This window comes from Octodon degus, unplaced genomic scaffold (genome assembly GCF_000260255.1).
Source record: "Octodon degus isolate 3935 unplaced genomic scaffold, OctDeg1.0 scaffold00081, whole genome shotgun sequence".
Classification (NCBI taxonomy): Eukaryota; Metazoa; Chordata; class Mammalia; order Rodentia; family Octodontidae; genus Octodon; species Octodon degus.
Window position 1 is genome coordinate 6975719 of NW_004524657.1, and position 12832 is coordinate 6988550.

The following is a 12832-nucleotide window of genomic DNA, read 5'->3' on the forward strand; positions in this document are numbered from 1 at the left end:
AAAAAAAAAAAAAGAATCAGCATGGTCACACTGGAAAGATCACATAAAGAGAGTCAAAGATTCTCCAAAACTTCAGTGTCTTTTATAGAGAAAGGAATAAAGGCAAGGAGTGGAGGTTTCTACAGTTGGCAATGCAGGCAGTCTTGGTCAAAATATGGTTTGGTTAGCCATTTTTCCTTTTTTTAATTAGTTAATTTATTTATTTTATATTTTTAGGGAAGGGTCTACAGGGTCTTCAGGGTCTCACTATTATATAGGGCTCCTAGTGATTCTCCTGTTTACAGCCTCCCAAGAGCTGGGATTACAGGTGCACACCACCACACCAGTCTCAGTGCACCCTAAGGGCGGTGCCGGTATGGCAGGCCAAGGGATTGAACCCCTCGCCCCTGCACCTGCTTGCAGGCACTTTAATCCACTGAGCTATTTGGCTGGTCCTGGTCAGCCATTTTCTGAGGACTGGTTCCTTGAGGGTGCTCAGAGAACTCGCAATATTGGAACTGCTTGGGTATGGGGGCATCTCTGAGGTTCTGTTTTCCCTCAAATGTAAGTTGAGTACATGTTTAGGAAACTGTAGGACCAATAATCTGATGGGAAACTGCCCCTACAAACCATGGTAACAAGGCTACTTATTGCTAGAGTGAAAATCACCTTTTTTATTATGGATCAGTGACTTGTTCCTTCTTTTTGTCCATTTCAATTGTCTAACTATTTCTTGAGCAAATTTTAAGAGCCAGAGACTGTGCTAGATCCTAGGACCAAAAAGACAAACACTTGGAGGCTGCCTGCAAGTTGCTTCTAGTCTCACGCCTTTCCTATGCTTAGTACACAAAGGCCCCTCAATATACCCTTGGCTCCATTTTAAATTATAGTTCATGAATTAGCTTTAAAATGGTTATTTTGGGTACCTATCCTAACTCCTAACAGAGCATTTTTCCTGGTATTACTGGGAAATGACAATATATGTGAAGACAAATGATAAGTACTGAAAGTATAGAACTGGTTATAGAAATTTTTTCAAGGCAAAAGTGTAGTGCGTTTTGTTTAGTTTAGGTTAGTTTTATTTTGTTGAGACAGGGTCTCCATATGTGGTTCAGGAGGGCCTTGGAGTCACTCTGTAGTTCATACTGGCCTCAACTCATAGCAATCCTCCTGCCTCAAGCTTCTGAGTACTGAGATTGTAGGTGTGCTCCATCACAACTGCTCTTTTCTTTTTAAAATTAAAAAAAATAGTTTATTCAATTATTTCAATTATCTTTACAGACCAGGACCTTCAACAGTGACTTTTAAAACTGATTTATTACATTTGTTTTCTCCAGAAATTTTCAGTTCCCATCTTTTTTTTTTTCTGTACTGCTTTCTCCTTTTAAAATTTCTAGCCAGGGATAGAAATTTCAGCAGCACAAGTGTCTGCCTGGCTCTGAGTTTAATTCCCAGTACTGGAAAAAAAAAATTTCTGCAGGATGTGATGGTGTATGACAATGATCCCAGTCCTTTTGGCTAAGATAAGTGTAAGAGGCTGAGAGAGTTAAAGTTAAAGCTGACCTGGACAAATCAACCAACCAATCAATAAAGAAGTAAAATTTTTAAATTAAAAATTGCAGCTCATGATTATTAATATTCCAGTTAATTTCTCTATTCTCTTCTCACTTCATGCTTTCCTCCCATACAGGGTAATGTTCATATGTACTATAAGTTGTATGGCTTCTATCAGAATCTCTATCGATATATTAAATCCAGAAGTAATACCCAACTGGTGGGTGAGAATATAAAGGTAAGGCTTTATTTAATTTGCTATTGTACTTCTTTTTTTTTTTTTAAGCCAGATGGGTCTTTCAGTCTAAATGAGGGATGAAAAATAATCTCAGAAGCTAAATATTTTACAAGCCAAGTTTTTATAAAACATAAATGTTCGTTTCATTCTACACAAATTGAGAGGACTGAGTATTCAAGATGACTCTCTCTGTCACTGAGCAAAAGCACTAGGTTATCCTTCCATGCACTATTTTGGGAGACCTTGTTTGAATTTGTCTCAGTTGATATCTACTATTGTCCTTTCTATAATTGGGAATTTCAATACAGCCTATGTTGAGATTCTTTTTGATTGAATAAAGCAGTTGGTTTAACCAAGTATCTTATCAATATCCAGGAGTACAGAGTTTCACCGTTGGTAAAGGATATTTACCATGCTAGCGAGGAAGTTACACGGAACTCTTTTTCATACTGACAGTAAATGAGGGTGCTAACCAAGTGATTGCAGGACTCACTCCTTCAGAACTGTAGTCTGCATGGACTCCTGGTGTTAAGTCCTCAGCTATAGAATCACAGTCTGTACACTTTTCTGAATACAAATTTTATTTTAATAAAAAGAGACTTTAAAAGTGTATTCTAGTGTAATGTTAGTATAGCTGATAAGAAAAATTCCTTCCAACAGACACTTTTATGCTACATATTACAGAGAGAAAAAGGCATTCATAGACAACCATATACATACTGTACTCACATACATTCAAAACATGGATTTCTAGCCTAAGTGAACGGGGTGCCTGGGAAAAAACAGTGATCAATAATCTTAGTCTACACCAGTGAATTAGTATGAGATGATTCCACTGCCAATGTTGTCTCTTTCAAGAATATAAGAGAGTCCACCAAATGCATTTATCTTTGCTCTGTCATCTTGCATCTAGGATGTTAAGGATTGTACTCCATTCACAGTGTCTCGTGATGGTACTCCCATTGCTCCTTGTGGGGCTATTGCCAACAGCATGTTCAATGGTAGGTGATGCTTTCCTGTCTCTGGAATGTCACTTTTCATAAGTGTGTTACCATTTTGATGTCCAGATTACTGCTGCAGCCAAGAAGCAGGGTTTTGTTTTGTCCTCTAAATACTGAATCTATTATCCTGGCTGACCTAGAGCACTGACGTACAGTGTTTCATTTGAAAATAAGTTCTTTCTTGCCAGAAATATAAAAGAGAAGTCAGCGAGGAGCTTAAGAGAATTTTTCAGTAACTGGCTCAACCTTGGCAAGGAAAAGAATGTTCTTGTGACTGCAGCATCCGGGCATCTTGGGAGTCTGCAAGAGCCCTGATTTATTTTGTAGCTGGATCTGGGTCTGCATTTGGAGGGTAGCAAGATTGCCAGCTTGCATCTCTAATGCAATTTTTTATTTCTTTTCAGATACCATAATGCTTTCATACAAACTTAATTCATCTGTACAAGTTAGAGTCCCAATGCTAAAGAAAGGACTTACGTGGTGGACAGATAAATATGTCAAATTTCAGAATCCATCTCTCAATGATCTTCCTAGCAAATTTGCAGGTAAGATTCATATACTTATGAGAAATGTAAAATGATTGGTTCCATGTTTTCTTCCAGTCTACTCTTAAGAAAAAGGTAATGTTTTAAGATGATTGGCATTTCACTGTAATTACAATGACTATAACTATGATGGCCTTTTTGAGATTGAAAAAGGGCATTAGAATAACTAGGTATAGAGTTTTTTAAAGTTTTCATATACCGGCCAATAAACTGACATCACATAGGTAAACATACACATATACAATAATTCAACCAAAAACTATCTTCAAAAAGGCAGTTCTTGAAGCCAGATGTGGTGGTGCAGTCCTGTAATATGAGCACTTGTGAGGTGGAGGTAGGATTGCCATGAGTTTGAAGACAGCCTAGGGCTACATAGTGAGTTCAAGTTCAAGGCCAGTCTGAACTATGCAGCAAGACTCTCTCTCTCTCTCTCTCTCTCTCTCTCTCTCTCTCTCTCTCTCTCTCTCTCTCTCTTTCTCTCTCTCTACCCCCCCCCACATCCCTGGCTGTGGTATATTCACAATTCACACTTTTATCCAAAGAAGTGACAATATTTTATTATTCAAAAGAAAAGCTGCTTTTGTACAAATCTAAATATTTTTGCATATTCACAAGACAAACTGAACTGAAAAATTTTTATAATGACACAGATGATAAACATATCGCAGTATGATATTGTCTTATCAACCAGAATTTTAAAACAGCTTGCGCCTTTAAGGAAATGCTTTTGTAGTATTAGATGATGTATCCTATAATGATCCTGTGAATGAGTTCTCCAGCTTTGGGGTACATTTTTTTAAAATGTTAAAAAATATTTTTAAAAATTTCTAAAATATAGAAAGTTCAAAACCTTTAGTTGTTGAAGATTTACAGCTTCAGGTCTTACATTTGAATCTTTGGTCCCTTGTAAGGTAATTGTTACATATGATGTAAGGTATGAGGCTCCATCTTCTTCCTCCTCCTCCTCCTCCACTGCCTCCTCCTTCTTGTATTTTTTATTATTTTTTCGCATGTGGAGAGGCTGAACCTTTTGTTGTACTGAGTGCACATCTGTAATCCTAGCACTCAGTTTACTAAAAGCATTATCTTTTCTCTGATGTTATGTCCGACCAAATATTATCTCTACAAAATCTCACCATTTAAACCTGACTACATTCACTGCACAGGGAGCTGCACACATTTAACTGAATTTGCATCTTGAATGATGGAACTTCCAAATCCTTTGCTTTGATTCCATGGGAATTAACGCTCCTAAAATCAAACTGTTATTGTATTTAACTTACCCCACTATGCTACTTGAAGACATTCATGTAAATCTGGCTTCCTTTAACCACTTACAAAATTTTTTGTCTGCTAAAGACATCAACAACACACTAACACATTCTTTTTGGCTACCAAAAACAAAACAATTTTTAAAAAGTATAACTAGGAAGAAATCTATTTGATCTTAAAAAAGTCATGCTCACAGAAGGATACATAAATAGACTTTTACAGAAGTTAAGCTACTGTCACTGGATACACATTAAAAGTTATCACAATCTTTTGAAGCATGTTCTGATATTCTTCAGCAGATTTATAACTTTAGATTTTCTTTTTTTAAAATGTGTTTTGTACAGGGTCTCACTACACAGCTCAGGCTCACAGTGATCCTCCTGCTTTCAGCCTCCCCACTGCTGGGATTACAGAAGTGCAGCACCATGCCCAGACTTGCATCTTTAGATTTTCATGCAGTCAACATCACTAGGATTCCCAGGGTAGAACAATGTTGACCAACACTGCCAATAGCATCTTATTAACTTTTTAAAGAAACCATACTTAATTTTATATTAAGCACACATTTCATTTTTTGGTCCTTCACTGCGAAAGGATTTATTAGCAAATAAAAAAAAATTGATACCGAATAACACAATAGTTATATCATTCTATTGCATAACAAATAACAAAACCACTGTTGCAAAAGAGTGCAAACTATTCTCAGCAGGGCTGCTCAGTGTCTGTTTCCCACACACAGCATCATACATGCATGACCAAACTTATAACAACCCACATTTCCCAGTGGTCCCACTGACTTGCAGCCTGGCAGCCTCAGACATATCATGGGCCAAGACAGACATTACGGACAAGCTGGCTGGAATGTCAGCAGGCAGGGGTCATAGGGATAGGTTACATTATGTTTCGACAACAAGAGTCTCTACTCATCTTTCATATAGAATCACAAATCAAACTAAGCAGCACAGTCACTGCACAGGAAATCTCACACATGCTGAACTAATATTATGCCTGGAAGCTGGAAGGATGGATGAAATTATATGTACACTATTTGTGTAAAATAAATGCTAAATTATCAGATAGGATTGTGGACAATAGACATAAATGGGGACTGTCCTGGGCATATTAAGATACACAATTCACTGTGAATTGTTAGGTTTTGAAAGGAACTTGGCAGCTTCCTTGGAAATCAGGGCAAATTAACTGGAATCTTTCACCTCTTTATCAAACATTTATTGAGTCCAATCATGTATCAGGCACTGGACTAAATGGCAGTGAAAAACAGGTGAGTACAATACTGTTCTCAAGTGTCCGCTGTAGAGTGAGACAGATGCCCACGGGTGTAAATGGGAAGCAGGACATGACATAAGGGCCACAGACTCATCTCTGGCTCCACCTTCCACCCTGCGCTTCCCAAGTTCCTCCAGAGGCCACGCCCACCTGGCTTTCCACCTTCACACTGGCTTGTAGTTCCTGGGCCTCCTGTTTGCTCCCAATACCAGATCGGTCCTCTCTCTTGCTCCCAGCTTTGAACTCTCAGGTGCAGTGTCAGGGTGAAGATGTAGACAAGTCAGCCTCCATGCACTTTCATGGCTCTTTCCTTAGGACACATTCCGAGAAGTAGACTCTCTGGGCCCCAACACACACAAAATAGAAAAGCTTTCAGGACATGTTCCCAGATTCAGATATTTGCTCCAAACAAAAGTTCCCCAATTCCATGACCTCACCAATGATTACTTGAAATGTCAACCAATGCTTTTAATTTTCTCTATATTGCTAGCTAAATTAATGAGATAAAAATATTTTTCATGGGGGCCTGCCCCTTAGCTCAGTTCTTTAAGTGGCTACTTCAACAAAGCAGTCAGGCTCAGGTTGCTGTGGTTCAATCCCCACAACTCAAGCCAGCCAATCATGCCCTGAAGGCATTCGGAGCAAAAAAAAAAAAAAAAAAATTCATTAAAATGCCCCTGAAGAAAATGATGGTTACTATTTTGTCGTATCTGTTCTTTTAATCTTTATAATTGTTAATACAATTGAAGGCATAATACACATATAATTCTTTGCTCTTACTTTTTTCACTCTTTGAAATTATCATGAGCATTCCTTAGCCTCTTTAAAGCTATTGTTTTAATGGATATATACTCAGATAACTTACACATAGATGCACTTACTTTTGTAAAAGCCTGGTTTCACCAGGGATATAGCTCTGCGGAACAGCACCTGCCTGGCAAGCACAAAGTCATGAGTTTGATTCTTGGTACCAAAAAAAAAAGCGCAATTGCTATTTCTCTTTTCTCACATATGCCATTCTTTCCTTGTCTACACTCTAAGAAAAATTCAAGGAAACAGATTACTTTTCTCTACCATATCCTTTCTTTTCTTCCCACAGGAAGCACAAAGCCCCCAAACTGGCCTAAACCAGTGTATGAGCTCGATAAAAACAATCCGGACAACAACGGCTTCCTCAATGATGACTTCATTGTCTGGATGCGGACAGCTGCCTTTCCCACATTCAAAAAACTGTACAGGAGACTCTATCGCATTCACTATTTTGCTCAAGGCTTGCCGGCTGGTAATTATACTTTCCACATATCCTACAGTATCCTTTTATAACCCTTTACTTTTCAAGCTAAAGGAAAATCCTGTTAGTAGTTAAAGAGTTATTTCATTCTCTATTCTCCAGTCAAATATTTATATCAAAAAAATATAAGTTTTCTTATAGACAATACTGTATAGGGGAAGGAAATATTGTCCTCTACTCTCCCAGGGTTTTCAGCTGGGACTAACATAGACAGATCAACAGGAAAAAAACTACAAAGTTTTTATATATACATGAGAACCCTTAAAAGAAAATGGAATACCCAAAGAAGTGACTAGCCAAAGTTTATATCTACTACGTTGAAAAAAGAGTGGCAATTATGGGAAGGTAATTAAAAGTTAGCGGTTTGAGTTCGTTTGCACAGACTGTTTCTGGTCTCGACATCTAATCTCTGTTGATAAAAATGTTTATTTTTTCTTGTCATACAAGGACATCTTCCACATGGGAGTTTTATCTCTTGTGTTCAGGAAGAGAAAATAGGAAGATAGAATGCCCTTGCACCAGCTATTTGTCAAGTCCTTATAGCTGAAAAATGACATGCCAAGGAGGCATAGTTGCAGTGGCCTATCCTCAACTTCAGTTTGTCTCTATTATATGCTTCACAGTCTTGAATAAAGAAATGTGGGTAAGTACAGGAATACTTCTGTTCCAAAGAAAGACTACATAACAGTACACCTGAAAGTCAAAAACAGTGAAGAATGGACAAGATGAAGAATCATGAAAATAAAAAAGAAAAAGAGGGAAGAGTCTGATAAGAAATTTGGAATATGGACTGAAACTCATAGAAACTGAAAGAGATTGTAGAATCTTTTGTTCTAGACAAAAGTTTCATAGAACAAGGGAGCCCTGGGCTCAAGGTCCAGTTGATCCAGCCCATGCCAGGTTGCTGCGAGCTCGACAGTGAAGATGCTATTTCTCCTTCCCTTATATACAGCACCAGCAAACAGGAACAGATGCCTTAGTAATGGTCCGAGTTGGAAAAAAATACGCTTTAATAAGAGATTATGAATTTTTCACTTAATTTAAACATAGAAATATAGATCAATTTAAAAGCAAAAAGGATTTAACTTTATTTTTTTTTTAGGATTTAACTTTAAAATGACATCAAACACTACCTATATATTTAACATATTGTTACATAAACACAATTTTTGCTAACTCTAATCTTTAAAAGTTCATTTTTACATTTTTGATTCTCCCCTTGCCAAAAATCTCTTGGAAGCCGAATCCTTTCCAGCTTGTATACAACTTTGAAACTTAATGCAGATTAGATTTCAGAACTTCTTATTCAGTGGGACTTCCAAACAAGCAGGAGGTTCTTAACACAAAACTGTTTACCTCCTTAATCTCATTACCCCTGTGGAGGTCTTGGAGAAACATTAAACATGAAGGACATGTGTTCTAGTTCCTCCTAATGTCCTCTTCTTTTGTTGCCTAGAGTAGGTGTGTGCTGTCTTCCTCTGTCAGGGGAGTAAGGCACCGTTCTGTACTAGTTTGCCATTCGGCAGGGTCTCTAAATCTATTTTATGAAAATCAAAGGCACAAAATTCCTCCATTTAGATATTGATCAAAGGTTAAGCTTTAGAAGATTATCTTTTGAAGAATTTCAACAAACCTTCTAAATTCTCAATAAAATTTAAGTATTGATTGAAAGTTGTCAACAACCATCTCTCAAAAGTTGGACTTCCTAACCTTATCCACTGTGTGACTGCACTATCAGTAAAGAAGTTGTAGCTACATTCAAGAAACAGAAGAGAAAAATTATACCCTGCTGTCCACACAGAGCATGACAATACAGTCTGGCTTGCGCCTGAGAAAGGGAGGCTATGCTCCACATGAGAGACGCGCTGAGTTTCCTCTCTGAATGTTCTCTCCGTGGTGCCTTCATGCAGTTATGCTTTAATATTGGGCACTCTCAAAACTAGATCTCCATTCAGAACCTTGGTCCTGATTTTCAGTCCTACACTTTTGTTACCTGTGTGTGGCCCTGGGGTATTACCCGATTGCCAGATATCCAGACTGCCAGGCAAGAAAACCAAGCCTGTGTGCTACAGACAGTGCTTACCACTTCTAAGGGAGAAAAGCTGTTCTCTGTGTGAGGGGAAGGGACCCCACCCTTCTCAAGTAAGTGAAAGAGAACATAGGCAGATGGGCTGAGGTGGCCTCCTCCTGGTGACAAAGAGGAATTTTGATGTAAAAGAAAAAGAGAGCTATTTTCCTAACAAGTTTCCTTGAGTCTCTAAATAGCTTGTTGCCAAGTGATTTAAGCCATCTTAAGAGCTTTGCTGGGAAATGCCTCTGTTGTTGCTATGAGAATCCTTTGTTTATTAGTTTCGTTTACAAAAGACACCAGATGTTTAAAAACCTCAGGCCACATGCATAATCAAAATGACATCATTAAAACACTAATGATAGCAAACCCACTTTAAATACTTACTCCCAGCAGCAGGAATGCTGACCATTTCAGAACCCAAAAAATTGCACTACCTTTAGTTTTCCACCAAAAATGTTTCTCTCTCTCTCTCTCTCTCTCTCTCTCTCTCTCTCTCTCTCTCTATCTATCTCCTTATCTATTTATTTTTATTCTTCACTTCCCTTGAAAATTTATCCCTGAAGTAGGAATTTAAACTTTGCTATTAGGGAACTTAAATCTTCCCTGTTTCTCCTGATTCAAAAATAAAAATTTAAAGTTTGCCATAAAACATATATATGTTAACTTCCTTAGATTCATAAAAAAATTATTTATTATCTATTTAGCTGCCTGTAAATCATTCAGATCTATCTGTATCAGATTTTCTTTTGTCAATTAAATGTAGAGTGAAGGTTTTTTTCATTTAATTTTATTCTCTCAAGATAACAGACTATGGCTTTACTATGTTGTACCATATGAAACTGAATATTCAACCATTTTTTAACTACCAAGAGAGCAACTTTATATGGTGTAATCTAACCTATTTGGTATATACAGTGATGGAAATGAGAAGCACTAAGACACATCCTTAACAAGTCTTCTTAGATTTTCCAGTAACCAGGTTTGGAGGAGAAAAATCTGTTGTTCTTTCCATCCCGACGTGGTGTGGAGGTGGTGGCTTTTTCTTAGGGGTTGCCTACACAGTGACAGGAGCATTAACATGGATGGCCTCCTTTGCTTTAATGGCCTTTCATTTGGCATGGGAGAAAAAGAAAGTAACTCCCAAAGAGTAAAGTCCTGCCTTAAGAAGAAAAGCAGGAAACAGAAACCGATGATGAAGTAACAGAGCCAAGGATCTTTGATATGGCTTGCAATGGCAGACATTTCAAGGAGGGGAACTAGATCAACTGAACAAATATAATCCCTGATGAATAATGAGAATTTTAAAGGTAGGGAGGGCAGAAGGGAGAGGAGGAAAAGGAGGAGCAGAGCGAGAGAGGAAGGAGAAATATTGGTGTGTAGTAACACATTCTTGGAATGGAAACAATAAATGATCCTTGAGCTCTACATTAAGTCTTGGCTGTTGATTTTAAGTCTTTGTGCCTAAGAGCAGGTGAAGAACCAAGCACAGCACCATTATCAGACAAGTGTAAGACTGGGAGTCCCAAAATCCAATGAATTCAGTTTGAACTCTTAGATTTGGCTTAGACTATTGCTGGTTGAAATTATGATCTTCCCAAGAACAATTTCTGAATTACAAATTGGAATGATTCTTTCTTTCTTTCTTTCTTTCTTTCTTTCTTTCTTTCTTTTTCTTCTTTTTTTTTTTTTTTTTTGGTACTGGAGACTAAATTTAGGACCTTGTATTTGCCAGGCAGGCACTTATGCTGCTGAGCTATGTCCCCCACCCTTCTGAATAATTTTTGAAAACTAATTTGTTCAGTGTTTTCTTCTGCCAGGGACTGACCAGACTTCAGATATCTGTAAGCAAGCAATAAAGAAAGACAAAAAAACCAATAATTCAAGGTACAAGGGGACTGGGAGGAACCTGCCTCTAGTAACAATCTCCATGGTTGACCCACTTTTATTAGCAATGAAAAGCACAGGGGAGGGCATAGTGTCCTTTTCATGGAACAGCAACTGTAGTAGATAGGGAATGGATATATATATCCACTGTTTATCTCTTTAGAACCAAGAAAGCATTTCTTTGTTGCAAATTTCTGCATTCACCAAATAATAAAGTGCTTTTCAAAAAATGGCATGATTTAACTGCCAACTCTGAAATCTTCCTTCCCCACCTCAGCTCATGTATAAGCAATTACCTATGGTGACCAGGTGTGGCAGAACTAAATAATGTCCCGTTGCTTTCAGAGGTGGCTGGATGTAGGGTGTGTGATGCTGGGATTAAGGGTGTGAGTACTACTCAGCTAAGGGCAGATAAAATATAAGAGGCAGAAAGAGAGCTAGTTGCTTTCTTGCTACTTGCTTCCTTCTGCCTGTCCTGCTTTGCCATGGACTGCTTCTCCTTTGCCATGTCACCCTGTCTTGGAGTAAGCCAACTATGGGCTGAAACCTCTATGAACTATAATCCAAATAAACCTTTTCTCCTTTAACTTTGGATGTCAGATATTTTGTCTCAGCAATGAGAAAATTAAATAAGACATCTATCATCACCAAAGATATCCATACGAAAATCACTGGAACCTGTAAACAGTATCTTATTATACCAAAGAAGACTTTGTGTAAGTGATGAAGCGTTCTGATATGGGGCCATGATCCTAGATTGTCGAGGTGAGCCCAATGGTTGGCTTTTTAAAATTTTTTGTACCAGGGATTGATAGGATAGGCCAGTGTAATCACAAAAGGTCCTTATAAGAGGAAATCAGGAAACAGTGCATGTGACAATAGAAGCAGGAAGTCAGAGTGATGGGAGGAAGGGGCCATGGCCCCCCAAAAATGCAAACAGCCTAAAAACTAAAGAGGTCAAGAATGGACTCCCCTGGAAACTTCAGAATTTCAGCCAATGTCTTAATCTGACATCCTGAAATTTAAGACAATACATTCATGTTGTTTTAGCAGTACATGGTCATTGGTTATAGTTGTGATAGAAAATGAATACAGAGAGATTGACAATGCTCTAGGCATCTAAGCATAGATTTTAGGGTGCAGGTGGCCTATCTAGGACAGAATGCAAGGAACTGACAGAATTTGTGCACGAACCGGGCATGCTGCCTTAAGATCCTAGGATCTTGGCCCTTTGGTTCCCACTCTTAGTTAAGGTGCTATTTAGGGAAGTCACAAATATTTGTTGTATCTCAACCTTGGTTGTCCACTTACAGAATGCTGTGTGAGTGAATGTTCTATGGAAATAGAACAAATAGGGTATGAATGTGTGTGTGTTTGATAAATAGACTAACAGATACATGCATTTTTAAAAATCCTATGATTGTGGAGCTTGGCAGGTCTAAAATCTGATGAGTGTGGCCTGCTCAAGAAAGAGTTGCATTAAAAGCCCTAAGGTATTCTGCTGGAAAACTAGAAGAGCTGACATTGCAGATGAAGTCTAAAAACAGTGTGCTGGAGAATTCTATTTATAAGGAGGTAAGACTTCTGTCCCATTCAGGGTTCCATGCATCAAGAAGGTCAACAGGGCCGGGGAGATGGCTCAGTGGAATAAGCACTTCTCTGGCAAGTGCAAGGGCCTGAGTTCAATTCCTGGTTCCACAAAAAAAAAAA

General features: G+C 38.2%; 1 protein-coding gene across 1 annotated transcript in view; it reads left to right on the forward strand.

The window, feature by feature from the left end:
• LOC101569760 (cell cycle control protein 50C) overlaps positions 1-10514 on the forward strand; it is an 18912-nt gene extending 8398 nt beyond the window's left edge. Inside the window, exons 3-7 of the mRNA XM_004636620.2 lie at positions 1670-1771; positions 2685-2772; positions 3177-3317; positions 6976-7185; positions 10202-10514. Of these exons, the coding sequence (XP_004636677.1) occupies positions 1670-1771; positions 2685-2772; positions 3177-3317; positions 6976-7185; positions 10202-10389 (729 nt within the window). The 3' untranslated portion in view covers positions 10390-10514. The remainder of the gene's footprint in view (positions 1-1669; positions 1772-2684; positions 2773-3176; positions 3318-6975; positions 7186-10201) is intronic.
• Positions 10515-12832: the final 2318 nt, after the last annotated feature.